Source organism: Oculina patagonica, chromosome 11 (assembly GCF_052425735.1).
Source record: "Oculina patagonica isolate OP01 chromosome 11, crgOcupat, whole genome shotgun sequence".
Taxonomy (NCBI): Eukaryota; Metazoa; Cnidaria; class Anthozoa; order Scleractinia; family Oculinidae; genus Oculina; species Oculina patagonica.
The window spans coordinates 18398926-18426726 of NC_135768.1; the positions used below are offsets into that span (position 1 = coordinate 18398926).

General features: G+C 41.4%; 1 protein-coding gene and 1 non-coding gene across 2 annotated transcripts in view; one reads left to right on the forward strand and one right to left on the reverse strand.

Moving 5' to 3' along the window:
• Window positions 1-27801, forward strand: part of LOC144629484 (obscurin-like) — a 129655-nt gene that overhangs the window by 65246 nt on the left and 36608 nt on the right. Inside the window, 31 exon segments of the mRNA XM_078487697.1 lie at window positions 71-1135; window positions 1827-2378; window positions 2880-3209; window positions 4195-5079; window positions 5732-6625; window positions 7865-8749; window positions 9262-10137; window positions 10944-11069; window positions 11678-11878; window positions 12588-12639; window positions 13234-13586; window positions 14159-14464; window positions 14939-14993; window positions 15629-16077; window positions 16828-17139; window positions 17624-17660; window positions 17771-18141; window positions 18650-18728; window positions 19148-19191; window positions 19400-19681; window positions 19844-19880; window positions 20406-20698; window positions 21141-21292; window positions 21897-22107; window positions 22962-23336; window positions 23950-24255; window positions 25093-25166; window positions 25658-25851; window positions 26399-26426; window positions 26587-26837; window positions 27413-27479. Of these exon segments, the coding sequence (XP_078343823.1) occupies window positions 71-1135; window positions 1827-2378; window positions 2880-3209; window positions 4195-5079; window positions 5732-6625; window positions 7865-8749; window positions 9262-10137; window positions 10944-11069; window positions 11678-11878; window positions 12588-12639; window positions 13234-13586; window positions 14159-14464; window positions 14939-14993; window positions 15629-16077; window positions 16828-17139; window positions 17624-17660; window positions 17771-18141; window positions 18650-18728; window positions 19148-19191; window positions 19400-19681; window positions 19844-19880; window positions 20406-20698; window positions 21141-21292; window positions 21897-22107; window positions 22962-23336; window positions 23950-24255; window positions 25093-25166; window positions 25658-25851; window positions 26399-26426; window positions 26587-26837; window positions 27413-27479 (10142 nt within the window).
• Trnat-ggu (transfer RNA threonine (anticodon GGU)) lies at window positions 16316-16389 on the reverse strand. Its single transcript has one exon. It is a non-coding gene; the product is annotated as a tRNA-Thr (tRNA).

A 27801-nucleotide genomic window follows, 5' to 3' on the forward strand; every position in this document is an offset into this window, starting at 1 on the left:
TTCCTCCTTCAAATAAGAGAAGTGCAACGTGACATGATGGTTCACTTTCTTGAATATTTTGTCTTCACAGCAAAGAAACCCACAGGAACAGCACCAGAAATCACTAAACCTCTAGAAAACGTCACAGTGGTTGAAGGTGAGCCAGCAACGTTAGAGTGTGAGCTAAAAGGAGAACCACAACCAGACATTGAATGGTTCAGAGATGGTGAGCAGGTCAAGGAATCAAAACGCATCAAAATGAGCTTTGACGGCAAATCTTCATCGGTGACTTTCAAACCGAGCGAACTTGATGATGAGGGCGAATACAAGTGTGTGGCATGTAATGAGCTTGGCAGTGCATCAACCTCAGCTGAACTTCTTATAAACGAAGCTGGAACCAAACCGGAATTTACAGAAAAACTTAAGAACATCAGTGCTTTGCCTGGAGATGAAGCTAGGTTTGATGTCCGCGTGGCTGGGTCACCGCCACCGGAGGTTGACTGGTTCAAGGGGAAGGAGAAAATTGAAGACGAGGGCCGCTTTGTTTTGATTGATGATGAAGGGGAGGACTTGTTTTCGTTAGTTATTGAAGATGCAAAACCCTCTGACAGTGGTGAGTATGAGTGTATTGCTTTCAATGAAATTGGCGAAGTTTCATGCAAGGGGAACTTAGTTGTTGAAGAAACACTTGCCGCGCCAGAGGTTGCTGAGCAAGCTGAAAGTGCACTGCCTATCACTGAAGAGGCCATCATTGCACCCAAGATCGCTGAAGAAGCTGAAAGTGCAATACCTGTAACAGAAGAGACCATCATTGCACCCAAGCTTGCCGAAGAGGCTGAAAGTGCAATGCCTGCAGCCGAAGAGATGCTCATTGCACCAGAGTTTGCTGAGGAGGGCGAAAGTGCACCCTTGGTCATAGAGGAAGGAGGAGATATCAGTTTAAGTGCAAATGTCAAGGGAAAACCGGTACCAGAAGTAGAATGGTTCAAGGATGGTAAAGATCTCAAGGCCAGTGATCACCTGAACATTGGTGAGAAGAATGGTAAACACACGCTGGTAATCAAAGGTGCTACGCCTCAAGACTCCGGCACTTACAAGTGTCAGGCTAGCAGTAAAGGAGGTGTAGCAGAACGAACCTTTGATGTCCAAGTAAAAGGTTTGTTGTTTGTATTTTGTCACTTGTTTTATTGTTGCCCGTTACGTTAAAAGACTATCGTCATGTGTATTAAATACTGCGTCATGCATGCAAGGAAAGAATGAAACCTTTTGTGCACACTAGCCTATTTGTGGGAAATTTACTTCATTAGCCCGGGAAACCACATTTAACAGTAAGTGCTAAATAGTCAAAATAAAGAAGTTGAGGCCTTATGCATCCAATGGCACGACAAGGACAGTTGATAATGAAAGAAGCAAAGTAATAAAATTAGTGGCCTATGGGCGGGGCCTGAATGGGTAAAATGGGAACTGGGATCTCCCGATTTAACTGGGAAAATCGAATTTGGGTCACTGGGACTGGTACTCACAAACCTTGACCTTCATGACCTTACATCGGAGTAAGAGTACGAGATTGAGTACGAGTACGACTTTTAAAACCCAGTGCTTATGCTTTTGATTATCACGTGTCACACCATTGTCATACTAATAGTCTGCTATTCTACTGGTGGAAAACAAGAGGAAGGAATATGGGCTCCGGGAACGAAACTGGATTGAAATACAGAAGTCGCTTATGTACCGTTTTCTAAAGGTGTCTATTTACTAGCCAGCGTGCTACATGCATGATGCATCGTAGACAAAATTATTTCCTGTCATGTCTGTCAGTTTCTGAAGTTGTTCTTGATTAATTGCAGCTAAGAAACCAGAAGGAACGGCGCCAGTGTTTTCTGAGCCTCTTCAACCCGTTGAGGTAAAGGAGGGCAGCGATGCCAAACTACAGTGCACTGTCACGGCCGAACCCAAACCTAACATCGAGTGGTTCAAGAAAGGTGTGCGCGTAAAAGAAAACCGACGAGTGAAAATTGAAAGTGATGGAAACACAGTTTCACTAACAATCAAGGACGCCAGATCATCTGATGAAGGAGAGTACAAGTGCGTGGCTACCAACGAGCTAGGTTCAGCGCCCTGTGCTGCAACTTTGACAGTCAGGGTCGTAACTAAGCCAGACTTCAAAGATAAGCTTAAGACAGTTGAGGTCATGGAAGGTGACACTGCGCAGTTTGACACTCGAGTGGTTGGGTACCCTGCGCCTGAGGTTGAGTGGTTCAAAGGAACAACCAAGCTGAAGAGTGATGAACGGACTGAAATCAAAGAGAACCAAGATGAAAATCTGTACTTGCTTGTGATCAGTGATGCTAAGCGGGATGATGCTGGGATTTACAAGTGTGTGGCCTCAAATGAAGGAGGTAAGAGACAGGACATCCCTAACAACAAGTTACGAGTTTGACGTACTGAAACAGCGGTTGTAGTAGTGTTGGGTAAAACCATGTGATTGTCTCGTGACTACAAGTAAAGTTTTTTATAGCCCAAATTTGAAAGGACTTAAGGGAACTGAAAACGTTGAGATTAAACGTTGAAATTAAACCTAAATTTTTCAAGTTTTCCTTTGTACTCCGTCTTAATCTTCTTCAATTTAACCTCGATCCTTTTTGGATTATTATTACACTATGGTTTTTATTAACCTTTAGAAAATGTTTTATTATAAGGTGATCTGTGATTTAAATGTAATTTATCGTATCAAAACTTCTTTAAACCAATTAAAACCTTGTGGGGAGTGTAAAAACAACTTATAACATCGTTAGGACGTGTGAAGAGCAAATTGCTTCTTCTCGGTTTTCCCCTGCATCCGTTGCTTTTGCTGACTTAATAATAGTACTTAATGTCAATTAATGTCAATTCTACCCCAGGTAAGACCACGTGTCGTGCCGACCTCGTCGTGAAGGAGAGGCTTTTCGCCCCTGAAATTTCTGAAGACCAGCTAGATGCCCCCATCACAGTGACTGAAGGTGGAGAAGTAAGCTTGGATGTAACCATCAATGGAAAACCCAAACCTGATATCAAATGGTACAAAGATGACAAACTCCTTCGTGAAAATAACAGGCTGGACATCAAGGCACGAGGAGACAAGCACTCTGTGGTGATTCTTGGTATCAAGGCAGAGGACTCTGGAGTGTACAAGTGTGAAGCCAAGAGCAAGATGGGTACCGTGACCAGGACATTTGATGTCAGAGTGCAAGGTATGCATTAGGCCAGCATATACTAGATGGAAAATTTGATTAACTTTTTGTTTTGGAAAAATAGTTTACCAGAAGCGGTTTTTGACAAAGGAGAAGAAAATTCGATTTTTCGGTCCAGTCGCAGAATTCTTGCTATTTTCTGATAGGCATTCTTAAAACACTTGTCTAAAGATTTTGCTGATCAAATAGGAGGGGTGAAGATGTTCTGCGAAGCATGTATTTTCTGGTTTTCCATTCATTTGTCGTAGTTTAACCATGAACTTACTTTGGTCTTACAGACAAATGTATGAAGACTTTAAACATGACTGTATTCTCTCCAGGACCTCAACATCCCTTTAAATTTAATCAGAAAAATCATTTGCTGGATATTAATGACTGTTTTTATGCTAGTATCGATCAAGTCGTCTAGACGTCTTTCACGTCTAAGACGTTAAAGGCGTCTGGTATAAAAACGGGACGCATTTAGTAGACGGCTTTTCAGAAAAAAATAAATAAAAATAAAAGACTGGGTTCTACACTCGGAGGACACTGGACACGAAGACGTTAAAGCCATCAGACGTTAAAGGCGTCTGTCTTATTTACCGTTTTTATACTAGTTAACGGCGTCCCGTTTTTATACTAGACGCCTTTAACGTCTGAGACGTTAAAGCTGTCCGTTAAGAGCGTCGTTCAGACGTTCTTACGAAAAGACGTTAAAGCCATCAGACGTTAAAGGCGTCTGTCTTATTTACCGTTTTTATACTAGACGTTAAAATCGTCTCGAGACAGCTTTAACGTCTCAGACGGCTTTAACGTCTCTAGCATAAAAACGGCCATTTTGAGCTAACAGACCATAAATTTTGTCACATGTGACAGGAATATGTTTGCCACTGGATTCCCTTACAAAAATTGTATTTCACGTTGTATTTGCTCTCTTTTGAAAATGGCAGAATTTAACTTGAAATGTATCATTCTGATGTCGACCATTTTCTGTTTCATACCCCAGCTGAGAAGCCAACCGGCACTGCACCACAGTTCACCCATCCCTTAGAAACAGTTGAAGTCTCTGAAGGAACGGCTGTTAAACTTACATGCACAGTGAAAGGAACGCCACAGCCAACCATTGAATGGTTCAAAGATGGCAAACCACTGAAAACTAGCAAACGTGTTAAAGATGACTTCGATGGGGAAGTCGCTTCTTTGTCCTTCACCGAGGCAGATCTTGACGATGAAGGAGATTACAAGTGCGTTGCTCAAAATGAATTGGGATCTGCATCTTGCGCGGCAGAACTTCTTGTAAACGAACCTGCTAGTAAACCAGAATTCACCGAAGCGATGAAAGACATTGAGGTGGCTGAAGACGAAGAGGGGAGATTTGATCTGCGTGTGTCAGGATCGCCTGATCCAACTGTCCAGTGGTTCAAAGGGACCAAGAAAATCGAGGATGCTGGAAAGTTCATTTTGATTGACGACGAAGAGGACGACCTGTTCTCTCTTGTCATCGACAAAGTGGCCTCAGATGATGCTGGTACATACACCTGCAAAGCCACCAATGAAGCTGGAGAAGTGTCCTGCAAAGCTGAGCTTAAACTGCAAGAGCAGATGGCAGCTCCCGAATTTGCGGAAGACGAGGAGACAGGCCCGATCACTGCAGTCGAAGGTGGCGAGGTGACGCTCAACGTGACAGTGAAAGGAAAGCCACGTCCAGATGTCGAGTGGTTCAAGGATGACCGGCCCCTGAGGAAGACCAGTCGTTTGGCTATCAAGTCACGAGGAGATAGGTTCTCTGTTGTTATCATGAATGTCACTCCAGATGATTCTGGTTTGTACAAGTGTGTGGCAAGCAGCAAGGCTGGGAGTGTTACGCGGACATTTGAAGTCAACATTGAAGGTATGACTTTTGTGTTATAGCCTTTGAGCTTTGTGATAACATCTAACGCCACTTTTAGAATGGTCGAGGCAAAAAAAGTAGAAAAAATTCTTAAACCTGTCAAAATAGGGATGTCACGTTACTAAGCAAAACCTCTACCAATGTCCGTTCTTGAATATTTTAACCAACAACATTTACTTTTCTTCAAAAGAATAGTTAGTAAGTGTTTTGGACATACATATAAGTCCAGGACGCTTACTATGTATAACTATATCCTTGTAGAATTACTCAATGCTAATTGGCTTAAGAAGGAATGTCGCTTTCGTGTAACAATATTGCAAGGTGTGGCACCAGTGCACATTACAATGAAGATTTATAAAGACAGCAAGAACATTGAAGACTTGGTTAGAAATATTTCCTAATAATTCTGAAAAAAAGTCGTGAATATCATCGTTTTATGTGGCGTAAATGCTCTTTATGTGTTCGTTCAATTTGGTTCGACTCTAATAATTTATTCGTGCTTACTCCAAATTGTGCTCAAAACGGAGCGCTTTCAAATACTAGTAATACACATTGCTGAGTTCTGTTGTAGGTTTGACCATGTTAGGACCATGTTATCTGGACCATGTTATCTGCCTGTTAGGATTCATACAATTTTTGTTATTTACTTCAGGCAAAAAAGCAAAGAAACCCAAGGGAGTAGCCCCGCAGTTTACACAGCCTTTAAAAACAACAGAAGTAGTGGAAGGTAACCCTGTCAGATTAAAATGTCGTATGACGGGCACACCAGAACCTACAGCAGAATGGTTCAAAAACGGAACACAAGTCCAGCTTGGTCGAAGAATTAAAGCTGATATCATCGGAGACATGTGCCAGTTGTCATTTACTGAATTGAAAGCGGATGATGAAGGAAATTACAAATGTGTGGTTAAAAACGATCTCGGATCGGCTTCTACTGAAGGAGAACTTGTTATTACCAAACCTATTGTGGCGCCCGAATTTAAGGAAAAACTGAAAAGTTTACAAGTGGGTGAAGGCGAATCAGCTCAGTTTGATGTGCGAGTGACTGGTAATCCTGAGCCAAACATTGCGTGGTTGCGTGGATCTCAAACAATCGACAATGAAGGACGATTTACCGTAAAAACTGGCGAAGGAGAAGGACAACATTCTTTAATTATCGATGATACAACCTTAGACGACGCTGGTACTTATAAATGTGTTGCTTCTAACGATGTAGGGAAAGCAACGTGTCGTGCGGAGTTAGAAGTCACTGAAAAACTAACAGCTCCAGAATTTACTGATGAGCTCAACGAAGCTCCTTTAACATTTAAAGAGGGAGACGAGGTCTCATTGGAGGTGACAATCCGAGGAAAACCTGCTCCTGAAGTCCAGTGGTACAAAGATGAACTTAACGTCAGAAAGTCATCAAATGTTACCACGCTGGTAAAAGGAGATAAATATACACTTCTAATTTACATCGCTAAGCCTGGTGATTCTGGAGTGTACAAGTGTGTGGCGAAGAGTAAAATGGGATCAGCAACACGGACGTTTACCATTCAAATAGAAGGTTAGTAACGTCAATTAGAAGTAAGCTGCGCCATTTTGGTTTAACTCTGAGGCCCCGTCCATACTGACCCGGGTAAATTTGAAAACGGAGAAATTTGAAAACGCCGCGGAAAATATTTTCTGTCCACATTAACTCGGGTAAATTTGAAAACGATACCCACTTTGGAGAGCGGTTTTGAACAGCTCCGTTTTCGGTGACTTAAAACGCCGGTTCAGTATGGATGGTTGGCCTAACCGGAGAAAAAAAGATGCGTTTTCAAATTTACCCGGGTCAGTGTGGACGGGGCTTGACTGTTGGTTGACCCAAATGAACTAGAAATTGTCAATTGTGGCAATTTCTGAAAAAGGTGGTGAAAAGTTCACGATTTGTATTGTGCAATTAGAGATATCACGAGCACTCCAACGTCATGATGTTACTTAGATGTAACCCTGGAGGAAATGGCGTTCGTTGTCACAGGGAACCCACACGTGGTATGCGTGAGCATACATAGCGTGCTTAAAAAACGACATTGATTTGCTAGAGTTTTGTGAGTTTGAAACGATTCATTTTGGACGGATTTGCACCATCATAGAGGCTATTTCTTCTGACGAATTTAATACGAGTAAGAAACTACACCTCAAAAATACTTCACCTGTTTCATTTTTCAACTATTCTTTCTTTCTTTATGATATTGTCCCATGTCCCATAAATTTCATTATATAATCGTTGGTATATTTTATTTGCAATGCGCCAGAAGAAATTACCTTCGTTCTGGTGCAAATTCCTCTTAAAGCGCTTTAAAGTCAAAACATAACTAAAGGAAACCAATTTTTCCTCGTAAAAGTACTTTGCACGTTATACAGCATGTGGGTTCCCCGAGGCTTTGTCGATAATACGAAAGGGGCGGAGATGCTCGTTGTCTTGCTTAGAGGTGAACATTTCGGATTTTTGGTCTCGCTTAGGGGGTTCCGGGCAAACAGCCAAAGTTTCAGCCATTAAGGTCTCGTTAAGGGTTGCACACGAAAAAAATATACAAATATAAATTCTATTTTTAGTATTGTAGTATCTTTTAGGGGTCAAAAATGCTTGAGCCACGCCCAGATTGGTTTCTTTTAGGGGTCCTTTTCAAAATTTTCGACGAGCTTCCCGCCCCTTTCATATGGGAGCCCCCCCCCCCCCCCCGGGCGTAATACTGCCCCAAAAGAAATCTAAGTTTCTCAAGTAAAACACAATGTACCTCTTACCTGCTTTATTTTACAGGCAAGAAGCCCAAAGGAACGGCACCAGAGTTTTTCAAGCCTCTAAAGAAGATAGAAGTAGTGGAAGGCAGTGCAGCCAAGTTGGAATGTTGGGTTCATGGGAAACCAGAACCAAGCATTGAATGGCTTAAAGACGATGAACCCGTGAAACCAAGCAAACGTGTCAAGACTTATTTTGACTCTGAAGTTTGCAGACTGACAATTTCCAACACTGTTGCAGATGACGAAGGAGAGTATAAATGCGTGGCGACAAACGAAAGCGGTAGTGCATCTTGTTTAGCAGAGCTTCTTGTGAACGAAGCCATTGTTATGCCAGAGTTTAAGGAGAAAATGAAACACACTGAAGTTGTCGAGGGTGATACGGCACGGTTTGATGTGCGTGTGGTGGGTAACCCTAAACCTGTTACTGAATGGTCCAAGGGTGGAAAGACAATCTCTGAAGGAGGTAGATTTAAAATTGTACAATCTGAAGACGACGATTTACATTCACTGTTAATCGAGAATGTGTCCATGGACGATTTCGGTAGTTACAAGTGCGTTGCGTCTAATGAAGCTGGAAGAATGCAGTGTTCTGCTCGGCTTGATGTAAAAGAAAGACAAATTGCGCCAGAGTTTTCCGATGAATACGGCGATTCACCGATTGAGATTAACGAAGGTGATGAACTTAAGATTAATGTCACTATTCAAGGAAACCCAAGACCCGACGTAGAATGGTACAAGGATGATAAACCTATGAAAAGAACTAGTCGCATGAACTTATCAGCACGAGGAAATAAATTTGGTATCACAATCTTTACTGTTATCCCTGAGGACTCGGGAGTTTACAAGTGTGTTGCTAAGAGTGCTGCGGGTACCATGTCAAAGACCTTCCAAGTAAATATCGAAGGTAAGTCGCGTATTTGTCAATCGTATTGAGAATATCGATAGAGTCGAGCCCGGACTCTGGTATTGTGTTGTATTTTAGGCAAATCGCCTTAATTCACAGTGTTCGAAAGCCTATTAACACGTATCCAGTAACTAAAGTTGATCGCGGTTTCAATTATTAAGGTATAAAAATGTTTTTCATTGCTAACGTTTTGTGGAGTTTGAGATTAGTCGACAAAAAACAGAAGATTTAAACATAACACTTTGCTGAAAAGTTATAAAACTGGAATCAAAATTCGCGCTTATCTGGATTAGCTCAATTGAGCTTTGAACAAAATTATTGGAGAAACCTGGCACAATTGTCGACAGGTTACCTGCGATGTCTTCTGTCCCTGCTATGTAAGAAGGGGTAGGGGGGAACAACACACGAAGCTTTTTATGCTATTGAAACCGAAGTAAAGCGCCAGTAGTTGTGTTTCACTTTGTAAGAAAAGTCAAGTTTCTGAGGACAGATGTTTTTCTTTTGTTTTATAGGCAAGAAACCAGCACCGAAATTCACCCAAGCGTTAGAAGAAACACAAGCAACCACTGGCGGTACAGCCAGACTGAAATGCCGTCTAAATGGAACAGCTAAACCGAACATTGAATGGACAAAGAATGGCCGACCCGTTGACGAAAGTCGACGAGTAAAAATGGAGTTTGATGGAGAACTCTGTTCGCTTGTTATCTCAGATTGCAGACCTGAAGATAGTGGTGAATACCAGTGTGCAGTCAAGAACAAGATTGGGACAGCTTCATGCAGAACAAAGCTTGTTGTGAGCGAATCAACAAGTAAACCCGACTTCAAAACGACAATGAAAGATGTGGAAGTTCTAGAAGGCGATGAAGCAGTATTTGAGGTTTCGGTTACCGCTAAACCCGCGCCTGAAGTGGAATGGTACTTGAGAAAAATGCTTATAAAGAACGAGGGGAAGTACACCATTAATGAAGATACTGACAGGCAGAGGTATTCGCTAACTATTAGTAATTGCCGACCAGAAGACAGTGGCCAGTACAGATGTGAAGTGAAAAACAGTGCAGGAAAAGACACTTGTACAGCAGAGCTAAAAGTCAATGACAAACAGATCACACCCACGTTTGTGCAAGGCACAGAAGAGCAGCTATTTGAGGTGTGGGAGGGTGCACCGGTGAAGCTCGTTGTTCAAGCGAAAGGGAAGCCTACGCCTCAAGTGGAGTGGTTTAAGGAAAGTCGCCTTGCTAGGCGAGTGAAGCGAGTAGAGCTGCAGACGGAGGGAGACAAGAGCATTCTGTTGATTCCCAAAGCAGTTCCTGAAGACTCAGGGAATTACCGAGTTGAGGCTACGAACCCTGCTGGCACAGCTGTGAAGCCATTCAATGTTAAAGTCAATGGTAGGTGTAATAACGTTCTGTTGGTTAAAGATTCTGTAGGAAACAGAAGAAGCAAATTGATGAGGTATATAGAAAATCGCACATTATTGTTCTGTGAAGGACATGAGGCTTAAAGGAGGCACGACTCGGGATTTTTGCGGGTTTTTGGTGTAAACTGTTTTGAAATTAGTGGTAGGCAACTTAACCTATGGAAAAGGAAGATATAATCTTAATTTGCGGGGGAAAATTAAACCACGGCTATAAATATGTTTTTTTTTTCGAAGATGCGCGGAAACAACTTGAAAAGTTTAGCCAAGTAACAATCCATTTTCATCCTAGCTATCCGCAGTCGAAGACGCCTGTCAACAGTTTCAGTGCTCTAATATACCAATTGGTAATAAAAATGGACCATTATTAGGTTTCCTACGACAAATATATATTTTGGCTGTTCAAAAATCTGTTAAAATCCGTGACGAAGCCCCTGTATATTTTTTCTTGGACATTCAGTTTACGAGGAGAGAAGAGCTGGTTAAAAGTCGTTAAGATCTGCAATTCCGTTTCAATCAGAACTTTTTCTCTCTTTTAATCTTTATGCCTTGTGTACTCCTTAACTTATTAGAAATTTTCACGAAATCTTGTTAGCATACTAAGCGTTTTCCTTTTTCCTCCACCACAACGGTTGGTCATATCACCGAAACCTCCCTTGCGATCGTTTATGAGAAAGATAATTTGGGTTAGAGGAATCTAATATCTCTATCCTGTGGCTCACGTCAAAGGAAGTGCCTAGGCTTAGCTTTAGAATAAATTTGCTTCTTTTTAATTGACAGCTCAAAAGCTTGTATTGAGGCGTGAACCAGTCCCCGCTGGGGCTGTCAAACCAGAGTTTATCCAAAGACTCCAAGACGTTGAGATCGTTGAAGGAAGTGCTGCCAAGTTTGATGTTCGTGTGAAAGGTAATCCATCGTCATAGCAACGGGTCATTTAACCCTTGCCTTTTTGAGAGTACTAGATTACTGGATTTTTTCTACAATTTCCATATGAAAAAAAAAACTGAAAAAATGTTGCAGTGATAAACAACAGTAGCAGCAACAGCAGATTTTCTAAAATTTCAATTTTCAAACTTTGCGATTTACGTTCGCGCGTTTAGTTTTCATCTCGAGTAAATTGTTAAATTGAATAGGACTGAACATTTTGAAAAGACTAACAATATTTTGAACGCCGACAGAATTACACTGACGTTAAAAAGCTTTGAGAAAAGGTGTTCCAAAATGAGCAGCCTTGCGTTGAAACATGTAGACCATAATAAATACAATAGTCTCCATTTGGCTTTAGAAATATGCACTGATGTTTTGTCCTTGGACATTATCTGTTTCTCGAAGATCACAATGTCCCTCGAGCTTCACTCTCGGAGAACTGTTTGCTTCTCGGAACAGATGTATGTTCCTGGACAAATGGCAGTGCTTATTTTCGCGCGTAATGGAAGTTTTTTTTTTGGGGGGGGGGGGGGAGGGAGCTATTCTTGTAGTAATAGAAACCTTTTTTTGTTTGTGTGTTTTACCAGGAACACCCGAGCCAGAGGTGGACTGGTACAAGGACAATCGCGTGATTCGTGAGGGCGGACGCATCAAATTCTTGTTTGAAGATGACGGCTTGTGTTCTCTACTGATCAGAGAGGCAGAGCACGCGGACCGAGGACGCTACAAATGCGTGGCAAGTAACCCAGCTGGAAAAGCTCAGTGCAGTGCAGAGCTTTTCATAGAGAGTAAGTATCATACAAATAGGCCTCTGTAAGCCCTGATGTCAACAGAGAAATTCTCCTAACCAAGTGTTATGCCTTTCTTGTCGTGCTAAAAAGAGAATTTGATTATGCATTAAAACTTCTTCTTTGATCATTTGCTTTATTCTCGTGACCTGTAAGCCTAATTTTGAAGTGTTATTTGCAAGAGAATTCACATTTTGATCTTTTTATTGAACTATGTCACAAGATATCAATGTATTGTTTTTTTGTCTTTATTTCCGATAAACAAAATTACTGTCATATCTAAGAAAACATCAGAATAATAGTTTACTAAGCTAAAAAATCACCAAATAGGTGCTAATAAACCAAAAAGGAACCGGCAAGGATGGTAAAGATTGGGCAAGATTCAGATGGATTACGAACTGCGAACGTGAAAGATGTAGTCTAAATTTTTCGAAATGCTCAATCCCTTCATACTTTCATAACTACTCAGCTCGTTTAGTTATTTCTATTCTGAGTAGTTTTTTTGCTTATTGTAGTTAATTCATTTTATGCTATTGTATTTTCTATGAATTTTTGGCAAAATAGAATGGTTGCTGTTGTTATATTTCCTTTAAAGTGCTCTGTGATTTACAACGCTATGTCATTGTTTTATGCCCAGTCATGCTGTCATTAGGGGTAAATCGACTTTGCTTCCCAAATATATAAGTTGAATTTCCATCTTGCTCTGCAGGTCATGGATTTGATTCCGCTAGTGGGTCAGAATACGAGAGACGTATGTCTCGGTGAGTGAATCCTTTATTTGCTCTGTTGAAAACCGGTGATTTATTTCTATATATTCTATTCTGTTGTTTTCAAAGACAGTCAGTGTAAAAAGCTTATACAACATATTTCCACTATGTGGGCTACTAAACTCTATCACGGGCCCGGGTGTAGCATCTAATTTTAAATGCGTAAGAGCGGTTTTCACTTGAGCATCGAAAGTCATTCGCCAAAGCTTTGGTTTTTCGTTTCTACGCTTGTTGAAGTAAAACACACACGTTTTTCCGCGCTTCGTGCTGGCTACATGTATTTACTTTGTGTTTTGATTGATTAAGTGGATTGTCTGTGGCTTTTGTGACTGGCCAGAGTGATTACTTTGGTTTTGGTTTTACGACACTCATGACATTTGAAAACCGCTTTATATATGGGTATTACACAAGCAGCTATTACACAAGCAGCCTGTCTCGCAACGGTCCAACAATATTGCGTGACAAGTAGCACAAATTATTGCGTCGTGTAACAGCACCGTTAAGGATACGGCAATTTTTGTTACACTGTGGAAGCAAAACAACATTATGGAGTTTATTCTTATGTCACGTGCACTTTTTTGTTCCCAGCGAGTCAACCTTTGATATGCTGTCAGACGACACAGAAGACGAAGTGGACGCTGAATCATCTGGCCCACCTAAGCTTCCTCCAGACATCACGCTCGTGTTACGCAACCGTGACGTGAAGGAGGGTGGCGTGACAAAGTTCGCGTGTCGCGTTGTGAGTAGAAGCGCCATGACAGCTGAGTGGTACAAAGACGAACAAGTTGTTAGCAAATGGCCGCGTTTTACCTGCGAGCGTGACGAGGATCTTTATGCTCTGAACATCACGGACGCCAAAAGGACAGATGCTGGGCACATTCGATTTGTGGCACGAAATGAGTTTGGTCAGGTGGAGAGTAACGCTTACCTCAATGTTGAACGTAAGTAACAGCAACCTTTAATTGTGTGAGTCCTTGAATTTGTGTTAGTGGTTCTCAACCTTTCCGTCTGTGGATGAAACCACAGTGTGTGACCATTCAAATGGAAGCTACTGAGCAGTACTTTTGTGTAATACTGTTTATTATGTAGTACAAGGTGGTTCTAACTTTTAAACGTATGGACAAAACCCTAGTGTGTGACAATTCATATGAAAGCTGTTGAGCAGTACTTTGATGTGGTACTGTTTATTAAAGTGTACAAGGCGGTTTAAACTTTTAAGTCTGTGAATGATACCCTAGTGTACAATAGGTAGTTCGATAAGTGCGGATGGAGCCCTAGTGTGTGACCATTCAATTGAAAGCTATTGTGCAGTACTTCATGAAGTACTGTTTATTATAGTGTACAAGGCGGTTTTAACTTTTAAGTCTGTGAATGATACCCTAGTGTGTGACCATTCAAATGAAAGCCCCTGAGTAGTACTTTCGAGTGGTGATGTTCATTTAACAGTGTTTTTCAAATTCAATTTGGAAGTTTGAATTTGGAAATCAAATGTTCTTGTTTGTTCCACTTGCAGCCGATATGGAGCCCGAATTTGAAGGAACTACACCAAGGTTTACACAGAAGCTCCAAGACGTAGACGCAGTATCTGGCAAATCGGCTAGATTGGAGTGCCGCGTAATTGGTGACCCTCACCCAGACATCCGGTGGTACAGAGAAAATGAACCCTTACTTGAGGGAGGAAGATACAAGTTTGAGGATGAGGATGATTGGCAGGTGCTTATCATCAGTGATGTCTGCGGAAGTGACGAAGGCTTGTATAAGTGTGTGGCTAGGAACAGCGCCGGCAAGGCACACTGCTCAGCGGATTTGTTTGTCTTGCGTAAGTATTTTAGCGTGTTGTTGTTGACTCTTTTACTAAAAAAATAAGTCTTAAATCGAGTGCAACCTGTAATTTTGGCTTAAAACGTAAGAAAAATACGAAAGAAACTAAAGCTACGGACAGTTAAAAACCTGACATGATTTAAACGGGTAACATATAGGTAGCGAAATTTGTTTTTTGTTGGGTTTAGGTGTTTAGTTTACGTGGCTGAAAACATGGCAAGTTATGCTTGGGGTGGGGTGGGGTGGTGTTGGGGCAGGGGGTTTCTACTGTTTTGAGCCGAAAAGATTGGGGGGGGGGGGGGAGGGGTGGTGTGTTAAGTGCAAAACAACAGGCTGAAATCCGCCTGCGTTCGTGGTCTACGTTTTAATAGAAAACAGTGCGTTCGTTAGTGAGATTTCCACCGAAAATAATAGTTGTTATTTTGATCGAATTGTATTGTTGTTCATTTTCGTATTGTCGCCTTTGTTACAGAAACAGAAGACGAGGAAAGTGAGTCTGCTGGTGAACAAGAACCGGAAGAACAGAAGTAAGTTACCGATGGGAGTATCTCTAATTTGACCTGTAACTGCCATTACAAAACGAAGGGGTATAGCAAAAAAAGGCAAAATGTGTTGTCTGATTTTGCATTTGAAAACTGCAAAAAGTATACGTTCATCTGCGTTGCGATTTATAAATTTTGAAACAAGGAATGTTATTATTAGTTATTATATGTTATTATGTTATATAGGAGGCGGCATGGCCTAGTGGTTAGGGCGCTGGACTTGTAATCCGAATACCCCGGGTTCAAATCTTTCCCCCTGCCACTAGATGGATTTGTGTTCGGTCGTCCCGAATTCAACTTCTTTATGCTTTGTAAATAGCCAACTGGTCAGCCTCCTGCCAGTTGGGTTTTTTAACAGGTTTAATTTCTGTTCGATTTATAATATTTGTTTATCTATTTACAGTGCCCTCAATTAGCACAGCCGTGCTTAATACACTGACACTTAAATAAAGTGATTTATTTATTTGTTACTATTACGGAATGAAGGACTTTGAACGTGTTGTGGAGAACGTATCCAAATTCTTCAAACGGAAATTTTTTAAAAATGTATGAGAAAGAGCAAGGAAAGATATTTATGTCGATTTTAGGATTTTATTTTTAATCTTGCCTGTTGCTTCCAGGGCAAAACCGCCTCCGATTATTGAGACTTCAATTGCCCCAGCTACTGCTCAAGTAGAAAAATCAGCGCCACCGCCTACAACAGCGCCAAAACCTCAACCCAAAGCCGTGGCTAAGCCCAAAACAGAACCAAAAGCCAAACCCGAGGCTCCGAAACCAAAAGAACGTCTTAGAGAACCAGAGTTTATCCTCAAACTAAAAGACAGGTCAGCGGTCGAAGGAAGCACGGTGCGCTTAGCCTGCCGGGCTATGGGAACGCCAGAGCCTGGGTTCCAGTGGTTCAAGGACGGTAAACCAATCAGCACAGGAGGGCGGTTTGACATCAACCAATCAGTGAGCGGGTTTACACTTGTGATAAAAGACTGTCAGGTGGAGGACACGGGAGAATATAAGTGCGAAGCCACGAACAAGGCGGGCAGCGTTAGCACGTCAGCTAAAGTCACTGTCACAGGTTAGTGATGGCGTTTGACATTGTTTAAAAATGCTACAAATAAATGGAACAAATGCAGCAGACGTTGGTGACAAAGTGATGGGTGCTTTAAGATGAGTAACAATATTACTTTTGAAAGACGTCAAGTATATGAAATAATTCATATATGTGAACTGCGGATGAGATGTAAAGTGAAGAAATGATACTCGCAGTGAATTGCAATTAAAGAAATTGCAAAGAAAGAAACCAGAAAAAATTCTGGCTTCAACGGGATTCGAACCCGCGACCTCCGCGATACCGGTGCGATGCTCTACCAACTGAGCTATTGAAGCCACACATTGGGAGCGAGGTCAATTGTGAGTTCATTTTTTCCCGTGAAAGGAATAGAAAGACGTAAAAGCCAGAATTTTTTCTGGTTTCTTTCTATGCAATTTCTTTAATTGCAATTCACTGCGAGGATCATTTCTTCCCTTAACAATATTCGTTTCGTTTATGGGGCGTAGGAAAGAATGAAATTGTGAAGAAAAAATGCCTTATGTTCCCCAATAACTCAAAAATCGAAGAAAAAAACCCCATAGCAGTCACGTTAATGCTGGGAAAATCGTGGGTTCTAAGCTAGCTAATTGCGTGACAAAATTATGAGACGAACTACTAAAGAAAAAAACCCCATAGCAGTCACGTTAATGCTGGGAAAATCGTGGGTTCTAAGCTAGCTAATTGCGTGACAAAATTATGAGACGAACTATTAAAGATAATTCTTTTCACTTTTAGCACTTTCGAAACCTCGTCAAGAGGTAACGGTCCGTCCAGACTTCGAACGAAAGTTTAAAGACACAACCGTGACTGACGGGGAGGGGGTAAAGTTGACAGTTAAGGTGTCTGGAACTCCTTTCCCGGATGTAGAATGGCAGAAAGGCGGTAAACCAATCAGAGACGGACGTCGAGTTAAGATTGACAAGGACAAAGATGGTGTGCATTCGCTTGGTATTCCGCGTGCAGAGACCGCTGACCAGGGAGAGTACACTTGTGTTGCTAAGAACAAGGCTGGAAAGGCTTCGTGCTCTGCTAAGCTGACTGTTAGAGGTATGTAGGGATTCTTGTGTTATAGCAGTGAATCAAACTACAGAAGGTTAAAGATGTTTTGTGCTAAATAATTATGTTAATATACAAGTTGTTACGAAATGTAAAAGAACATTTATCATTATTTTCTCCAATATTTCGAATCTGTTTTGATTCAGTTAACTTGCGTTCGTTCGTTCCTTAGTTCGTTGGTTCGTTTTTTGGTTCGTTCGGTTGGTCGTTGGTTGGTTGGTTGGTTGGTTTGTTGGCTCGTTGGTTCGTTGGTTCGTTCGTTTGTTCGTTCGTTCGGTCGTTGGTTCATTCGTTGGTTCGTTCTTTGGTTCGTTCGTTCGTTTGGTCGGTCGGTCGGTCGGTCGTTGGTTCGTCTGTCTGTCTGTCTGTCTGTCTGTCTGTCTGTCTGTCTGTCTGTCTCCTGTTAAGTGATCTATTTAATGTATTTGTTTGTTATTTTTCCTCATTTCTGACTTATGCCTCTGTTTCTTTACAGCTGCTAAACCAGAAATCAAGGAGGGTGTCATGTCACTGTAAGTTATTTAACTGCTTAAATTTTCACTCAAGTAACACGAGTTAATTCTTCCTACATCTTCGGCGTGTTGGCTAACCACTAATCACCTGTTTATAATTTCATTTGTAGTCCTAAGATGCCAGTAGAAGAAACAGTGACAGTGGCCACAGACATCCCAGTGTCACGTGCTCCTGAACTTGAAGCTGGTCCCCCTGCGACTCCTCCTAAATTCGTCCGTACCATGAAGAAAGCGGAAGTCATCGAAGGAAGCGCGGCACGGTTTGACGTAAAACTCACCGGAAGTCCAGAACCGGAAGTGCGATGGCTAAAGGATGACAAGCCTTTAAAGGAGGGCCGGAAGTTCCGGTTTGACGAAGATGACGATGGCGTGTTCTCTCTGTTTGTGAATGATGTGGTGGCTGATGACGAAGGCGTGTACAAATGTGAAGCATCAAACATCAAGGGGGAGGTTTCATGCACTGCAGCGCTCGAGGTAGAAGGTCAGTTGCTTTTATTTTCTGGTTTTTCGTAGAACAGTGTTTTTATGTAGAGAATTTCTGCGCGGTCTGAGGAAAAAATAAAACTTCCGGTCCGTCTGATGATAATTTTACTGAGCCTGCAGTGTTGCCAAGCAACGTGACGTTTCCTAAAGAAGACAGGTGACGTCATAACTTTCGAAGTCGCGCTCCTGATTGGTCCCAACAGACAAAATCTCATCATATACTTGAACGAAATGCCATGAAACATTTTCAAAAATGGACAAAATAAGCAAACCAATATACAAATACAGATACAAAACACGACCTTAGACTAAGTAATGCCGGTACATGTATGCACGATGTTGAAGTGGTGATGTTCTTTTTAATATAGCACCTTAGTCACGTGTCGTGCATCTTGAAAACGTTAGGCTTATTTATTTTAAGTCCTTTGATAAAAAGCTGTTAAGAGACAACAAAGTCTTGGATGTACATGTTATGACTGAGTGTTCCTTTTTGTTTTTCTTAACAGGCCTCGATGAATCAACCGAGGAAGAAAGTGAGGAAACTTCCGAAGATGAGGTACCAGCAAAGAAAGAACCTCCAGCAAAGTAAGATATAGGTGTTATTTCCTTCAGATATCTGTGTTGTTTCATGTAGATGTGGGTGTCATTTTGCTGCCTGTAGGTATTTTGAAAAAAAAAGTTACCACCAGAGAATTGAGCTCTATAATTGTTTCGAAAAAAGGTGGATAAAATACGCGATCTTACTTCTCAGAACAAATGTGCTTTGCATTTAAACTGATCAAAGCCCAAAACAATCATGGCTTGACTTTAGCACGTTTAAGTTTTTCTTTCTTGCCAGCCGTTGCATGATTTTCCTTTGAGTTGCCTTTAGTTCATGGCGTTATTTCTACTGACTGTAACTGAACATGCAAATTCTTTTGATTTGGTTTTTTACGAAGGTCAATAGATAACTGTGTCATAAATCTGCCCTTATCTCACTTCACATTGTTTGTCTTCTTTTTCAGAGCGCCCCCTCCAGCACCTAAACCGAAGCCTGCAGCGAAATCAGGTGGGTCGAATGGTCATTTTCATAAACATCCGTTTTCCCTTTACAGTATTGTTACATTTTCCATTAATCAGGTTAGGATAATTAAGGGAAAATAAGTTTAATTTTGTGTGCCCTGTCTCAGGCTTAGAACAAAACGATCTGCCAAGGGTTTCTTGAGTCTTTATAGTGTTACTTATGACTGGTGTTTCTCTCGTTTCTTTTTCTCCAGTTCCAAAACCGGTTTTCTCGTCAGAGCTTCAGGACAAACAGGTTAAAGAAAGCGACAACCTCACGCTTGACGTCAAAGTGCCAGCCGAGTGCATGGCTCAGGTCACGTGGTTCAAAGACGATCATCCGCTGAAGGAGGACCATCACATAGCCATCATCTCTGCGGGTGAAATGCACGCTGTCAATATCTTCAACGTGACAGTCAAAGACGAGGCGGTGTACCGCTGTCATGCTGCGAATGATGCGGGCTCAGTTTCTACTGATTGTGAAGTTCTTGTCGAAGGTACAAGAAAGATATCCTCTTTCGATAATCAAATTGTGTGAAAATTGACTTTCAAGTTGCATGGTTGTGGTGAAAAACGTGATCTTTGTAACACGAAGAAATGGGAAACAACAAAGCATCTTGAATAAACTTGCTAATTTTGTTGTACTTTTATTTTTACAGAGAAAGTCAAAGTTCCTCAGACAGTCATGAACCGTGGGTAAGTGCCTGTTGTTGTTGTTATTGTTATTGCTGTAATTGTCGTTGTTATTCTTGTTGTTGTTAGGTTGTTCCTTTCATTGCTTGAAGTTCACTTTCCGCTAAACTGACCGGTGGCTTAAAATTGTTCAAATTTTCACAGTTTTTCATTGGCTGATTTGTGCTTGGTCAAACCCTCTAGTGAGTGCACAATAAAACCATTAATTCAGCTAAAATTTTAAATTTTCTTACCTCATAAGACAACATTTTAGTTATTTGTTGTTAAGGTAGTGAAAATGCAAAAAGCACAGTGGTTGGCTTTTTATAGAGCCAACCATTGCCCCTGAATGTCGTTAATTTGCACAACAAAATTTCTTAGTTGTAACCGAAACATTATTCTGTGTTACTTTGATAGGATAAGACAACTGAAACATTTGTAGTCACGTTAGATCATATTCCTTACACAGGTTTTTATCAGAGGCTCTCCCAAAAATAGAGAAGACCTGGGTATAACATGAGTTAATCCTTATTGTATTTTAATTTACAGCCGTCTTTCTCAAATGGCGCCGGAGTTTGTTCAAGAATGCAATGACCTCTGCGTCGTAAAACATTCCACGGCACAGCTAGAGGTGATAGCCGCTGGCAGCCAACCACTGCAGATTCGCTGGTTTAAAGATGACGAGCCGATCAAGTATGGAAAACGCCTGAAAATGTCGTCAGATGGAGAACATTGCTCGCTGAAAATTTCTCCTGTAGAAATTTCTGATGAAGGGATATATAAATGCGTGATATCTAACAAGGCTGGGACACAGTCTTGTGAGGCAAAGATAACTGTCGAAGGTTAGTGCTATTCATTCACGTTCCCATAGCCCTTAACGCTTCTCTCAGCCGGCGAAGCTTTGGCACGAGAAACGAAGAGCTCTGGAGACACAGGATTTCCAGTCCTAGATTCTAGGACTTCAGGACTTCAGGACTTCATGTATGCAGTCATGATGTTTCAAAAGAATGTATGAGAAGTCGTTGCATTTTTTTACTTCCGTTCAAGAATTTTTTGTTCAAACAGTGAATTAAAAAATTCTGTATTAATTAAAAAATTCCATGTCCCCAAAGAACTTCGTTTCGTGCCAAGGCCCCGCCGGCTAAGAGAAATGAAAAGGGCTATGGGGACGAGAATGAGTGCTACTTTGCAGCTTAACTTGTCATGTACCAAATTTCCTCCTTGTGGAAGACCTCAAAAAAGTAATGTCGCTCATGTTCACCTTACATTTTTCTCCATTTTAAGAATCAGCAGATATTTCAGAAAGTTCAGACGGGGCTGTCCCAGGCTCCCCAGTCACAAAACTCCCGGCCAAGCAAAGAAGTGGCGCCAAGCCGACCATTGTCACTCCTCTTGAAAACATCGAGGTTAATGATGGCGAGAACGTCACGTTACAGGTAAATGTCGGATCAGTTATTTACTTGCAATGATATTACGTCTATTTTTTAATTATCGACCTTCGATTATTGCATTTCCAGCTTTCTGACTGGCTTACAGTTCCCGGTTAACAGCACATATGCGGAGCTTTACCGTGTATAGCCTTCGTAGCAGGCGTCTGTGTACGTTTTTAGCGCGTTTAAAAGAGTGCGCGATCGCGAGAAGGCCGCGCGAGGAAAAGTCGAGGAAAAAAAAAGCCTCCTGATTTTTTCCTCGCGTGGCCCCCTCGCGCCTTTTGCGTTCCCCATACGCGCGCTCGAAACTACGGCGCCTGCTACGCAGGCTATACCGTGTATGGTAAATTAACGTGTGATGTGTTCACTATATTGTTCACTGCAACAAGAGAATTTTCTAAAAGTTGGCTAAAATCATAAAACATAAAATACATTAACCCGTCCAAGACGAATAAAATGTTAAAATTAAATTTACTAAGTAAAACACGAAGTTTGATATGAAACATTTAGTGGAAAATGCCTGTCAATGTACGCAGAATGTGGCCGAATGCGGCTTAATAAGCACAAAAAAAAAACAGACATACTGACGCCCGCCATGTTTTCTGTTTAGGTGACTTCGGGTCCAGAACCAATCGATAACATTGAATGGTTTAAGGATAATGACCTGATCCGGTCACGGCCTCGCTTCACGCAGTCTTCACAGGGCACAACTCACAGCCTTGACATTCAGGCAATAACTTGTGACGATGAAGGCATCTACAAATGTGTGCTTCTCAACAACTGGGGCATTGCATCATGTTCGGCTGAGGTCCTGGTCGAAGGTGAGTGACTCTTAGTCAGGCTCGAAATTCTATTTACCTTATTTCATTCATTGTTTGCATGTCTCCTTGAGAGAAATTGCTGTTAAATCATTTTCTAAGGAGCTGCTTTACGCAGAGTGCCTGGAGAAAGGTTAAGAGACTGGTTAACTCAAAAATAGCTATGCAACGATAAAGTGAATCACGTTGAAAATGTACCATTAACCAAAACCAAGCATCGATGTTTTCAGATTGGTTAAGACTTTGGGCAGGCGGGTTTATAAAAAAATCCAACTTGAAAAATATGTGTGGCCGAATAGCCCAATTTCGATATATTAAAATTCAGCTTAAAACAATAAACTTCAGTACGAGGCTCCGGGGAATAAACTATAGAGTTTGTGGGGTTTATTCCCCGGAGCCTCGTAGTGATGTCTATTGTTTTAGGCTGAATTTTAAAATATCGAAATTGGGCTATTTACTTGTCTTGTACATAGAAGTGTATTGAAACAGCTTTTATTAACTTCTGTATTTCTATTTGGAGGTCATTGTCACACTAAGGGCGCTTTCCATTAGTCAGAACTGGCCGACCAGACCGGTATATTCGAGAACAGAATTCCGTTGTAAGTCAGATTGTTCCTGTCACATCAGTCAACGCATAAATACTACACATTGTTATGGTGGATTTCTGGGAAAATCTCGTGAATAAGGCCCATTTCACATTAAAACAACCAGAGCGGCCGGCCAGTTCTGACTAATGGAAAGCGCCCTAAGTAGCGCAAGCACCTTTAGTTTACATTTAGTTTAGAATCTACAAAGTATTTGAGTTCAGTAAGCACGTGGACAAAAGCGTTGCGTTTGACTGTTTTCTAATGTTTTAGAATCCATGTCAGAGTCCTCGTCCCAAGATGAAGAACAACTAGAAAAGATGAATGCCCGGATGGAACGCCGACGATCACGTGACAGTGTCTGCGCACCAGAATTCCAACAAGAGCTTAGCGACCGTGACGTCAAGGCGGGAGATACCGTTTACTTCACCATCAAGACAACGGGCATTCCGGAACCGGAAGTCACGTGGTACAAAAATGGTGAGCTCTTAAAGGAGGACTCGCGAGTGAAGTTTATCAAAGATTCGCAGACTGGAAACTACTCACTGTTAATCAACAAAGCGACCGTGGAGGACAAGGGCAAGTACCGTTGCGTGGCGTCCAACATGGGAGGCTCTGTGGCTTGCCAAGCGAAACTCACAGTTGAAGGTAAAGAAATGAGTGCAGTTTTCGCTTGCGTTTATCGCTCTTTAAGATTTATTTCCTCGTGGCTAACGCAGAAATCTCGGATCTTTTGGGTAGCCCGCACACTGCATGCAAAGTGTCGCATACCACTTATATAATGTAAAGTTTACAGTGGTGAAGGGATTCTACTAAAAAAAGTCGCATGTGTGGAATAGCTGTGCATGAGGTGTCTAGCTATTTCAAGACATTATGTCTTGAAATAGCTAGACACCTCATGCACAGCTATTCCAAAAAAATGTCGGATAGGGCAGTAAGCTTATGTAACTACATATCGGCGTGTCTATACATGTAAACTACTTATTTCCCCTCGCGATAGTTTCTCTTTTTCAGTTTTACATGGCTCAGGGGTTTTAGAAAATTCTTCTATGTTTGGCTGTCCATCCGACAACGCTTACTCATAGCTGTGTTACTCATTTTAATGATGAAGCCGAATTATTGGAGTTACGAAAGAACATTGGATGTAACGAACCTTATGTTCGGAACAGACTGAGCAAGTTCGTTAAAGGCCAAGCTTTCGCGATACCTACATGTGCCAGACTCTGCACGTAACATGTAATAATCGTTTTTATCCCAACAGCCCTTGCAACAGACCAAGGCGAAGCACCATCTTTCACAGCACCGTTGAAAGATCGCTCCATCGAAGACAGCAGTGCTGCGAGGTTCGATGTGCGCGTGCGCGGAAAGCCATCCCCGACAGTCACGTGGTATAAGGACGGCGAAGAGATCACCGACGAACAGTTTCCGCACATTAAAGTTTTCCAAGAAGAAGACCTGTACTCCATTTTGATAACCGAAGGAAAAGTCGAAGACGCAGGGCAGTACAAAGTGACAGCCAAAAACGATCTTGGCGAGGTGTCCTCTACTGCAAATCTCTTTGTTGAAGGTGTGTAACTTAAAGGGGCTATGCCACGCAATTTTAGGCAATTTCGGCAATGACCAACTGTTCATAGAATTAACTGAAATATCACAATAACGGCTTAAAACTGTAGAAGACTCAAAAGAAACACAGAAAGGCCAAAAAGGGCCGTGGGTAGGCCAAATCCGAGAAGATTAAAACGGATTGCATTCGGGTAAACTTGAATAAACTTGAAAAACGTCGGCCCGACTTTTTCAAGTTTAGTTCAATTTGTATGAAAGTGTCATTTACAATGCTCGAAATTCATCCTTGTTTGTTATGCGGCGGTGATTTTGCCAATGAAAGACTTTTGATCCGCCAATTTAAAGTTTAGAGGTCTTAATTAACGAAAGTTAATAGAATTACCTAAAATACCGTGACCTAGCACCCATTAAACTCGACCTGGTATACCTACTGCAGTTTTCCAACTGAATCAAATGATAATCGAAATGAGTTGTATCTGGTGTCCGTCCCATCTTTGAAAATTTGAGCGGTTTTCAGTGAGTGTCTTAAAACCAAAACCAAAGTAATCACTCTGGCCAATCACAAAGGACTCAGACAATCCAGTAAAAAACAATCAAACCTCAAAGGAAATACATGTAGACGGCGCGAAGCGCGGGAAAACGTGTGTGAGCGAGTCACGATTGGCTTTGGTTTTACTCCTGATTGGATGAGAAAGCGGCGCGAGGTTATAAATCAATTACTAAGCGTTGTAGTGCAAAAAACAAAAAAAATGCGAATTACTTTTGACACATGTGAAAACCACTCTATTATTTATATGTATGATTACATCACAAAAAGCTTATTTCCTTTTCTTCGTTCTAGGACCTGATCAATTATCACTCCTGGCTGGGGGAAAGCCTCCTCGAAAGAACTCAGGACTATCGAGAGTGGAAGAGGTGACATTTAAGTTATAAACAGTGCGAAAAATTCGATGACTACGAAGTTTAGAAGAACATTGCCTTAAGCCCTGACATCAGCAAATGAATTCTTCGTTGGCATTGACTAATTTCCCGTAGAGAAGAAAATGGAAAAGGAGTTTTCTCCTTGTTGGCCATTTCATTTACTAACACGCCCTGTATGCCTTATTTTGTATCGAATGTTGTACAAGAATTTCTTCTTAAGGCCTGAAAAGTTTGACAGATTGTTCGTTTGTGCGCCATCCTCATGTGTTCGTAAAAATGAGCTACATTTTTTTCAGTAAAACGTAATTAACGACGAGCATCAGTGCTCAAAAATGACATAAGGAAATTAAGAGAAAACCCCTTCTAGTTGAGATTACTAAAAAACGATACTGCAATTTTGGATACATTTCATTTTCATAGTACTTTCCAAGAATTCTGTTGCAAGTCTTTTGTTGTTTCCTTATTATTTATTACGTTATTTCCAGGTGCTCACGCTCAAACTGTACACGGCCATAGAAGACTTCTTTTCCGAGGAGACTGGAAACAAATTCCTCAAGAAGGGCGACAAGGTCGAAGTACTGGATACTAGTCGACCTGAATTTTGGTTGGTCAGACGAGTGTCGCGTGGTTCAGAGATCGGGTTTGTGCATCACACGTGTCTAAAGAAAGACGACGACGGGTAAGCAGGAATTTACTGAACCAAGGTCGCGGCTCTAGTTCAATTTGAAAGGAGGCAGCGTGGCCAAGTGGTTAAAAGGCTGGACATGAAATCCGGTGGTCTCGGGTTCAAGTCCCGTTCTGGCCACTAGCTGGTGTTGTTCTTGGTAGTCCCGAGTTCAACTCCTCGGCTGCGTTTGTAAATAGCCGATTGGTCTGCCTCCGGCCAGTTGGGGTAGTGGTCAATTAAGATATTTATATTTGATATTTATTTGAGTCGACATCTTATTAGCTCAAAAATGGTCAAGTTCATTTTCTCCAATAACCCCCTTTTGAAATCTGTCACGTGACCTTAAAAATGCTTTTAATTTCGAACATTCAAACCGCCAAAATATGGTGTCAAAATTGGGATAATACTAATTTCATCACACTCTTTCCATTTCTGCTATCCATTACCCCATGTACGTAGTAGGACCATTTTTGTGATTGATAAAGTCATGTGGCAATGTTTATTCATAGGTTTTTTTCATTCTTCTCAAAGTTACCAACTGAATTTCTTTGTTTTTCAGAGATGAAAGTGCAGACATGCCGGTACAAGTGAGTTTATTCGTTTTTTCGTTTTTTTCCCTTTTTTCTTTTATTTATATATACAACACTGGAAAAAATTAACCTGGAGTTTTTCACTTTGTACTTGAATAAATTTTAACTAAATTTCTCTCTGGTTGATATTAACAAGCATTTTACATTGGTTCTGCAGGGAGAGAAAGAGAAGTTTGTGTCTATCACCAACTACAAACCCAAGGCTCCTGGAGAGGTCTCCGTTAATGAAGGGGACACATTAGAGATCCTGGACAACACAGGCGTAGAGAGCTGGATGGTTTGTGTTATTACCACTGGTGCTGTCGGGTGGTTACCGCGGGTCTTTATCATCAGGGCCCCGGAGGAGGATGTCAAGAAGGCTCCAAAGACTGCTAAGGGCAAAGAAAGAGAGGCACTACATCAGCGAGAGTAAGTGTCTCAAAGATGTTCCAAACAATAGCTTACTAAGTACATTTTCAAGGTCTTGGGCACTCCCAAAGTACCTCTCTCCACCCAGGTGTATAAATGAGTACCGACGAATTTAATGCTGAAGGGGTGACCCTGCGATGGGCTCGCATCTCATCCAAGGGCTTCATGCTACTGAAATCGGGGTTAACTCCGGCCTGATGGGCGGCTAGGCAGGCTTGTATGTAGACTTTACCTACCTTATACTTTTAAGGAAGCATGTCACCATCAAGTTTGTTGCTTGTAATTCGTCTAAATGGTTTTCATTGTTTTTTTTTTTGTTGTTGCTGTAAAAAGCTTCGATTCTATAGTGTTTTATATCGAAAAAATAACGGCTTATAAGTGTTGACACAGTTCCTTTCAGTATGTCCACTCAAGACGCCATCAATAGGGAACGCTGTTGTCGCTTATCTTTCGCTAGTTGTAACACTTGCTCATGTGTGTCATTCTTACTTAACCTTTACAGTTAATGTTTTATATTAAATTGTTTTAAGCAATAGGCGATGTACAGGTAACTAACGCGAAATTTATTCTTGTAGATTCGTGCTGAACGAGCTGATCGAATCTGAAAGACAATACGTTAATGATCTCCGTACAGTTGTTGAGGTAAGACACTTGCACTTGAATGAGCTTACAGGGCACTAAAAGAACGCCTTTGTGTCTCTGGTCATTTTCACGTAATATATCAAACGGAAGAGACAGTGTTTCACCGGGACAACCAAACACCGAGAAGAGAGTTGAAAATTCGAGTATTTTTGATGAAATTCGAGTTGTTTGGATAGCCGATGAAACACTTTCTCGAGTGTTTGATATATCTTCTCAATCGAAACAAAAACACTGGAGTAAACGGAGAAATAAAATCGTAAAAATCTATGCAAGTCCGGGTATCCAAACCTCCTTCACGGATATGATTTTCTTTGTTTTAACT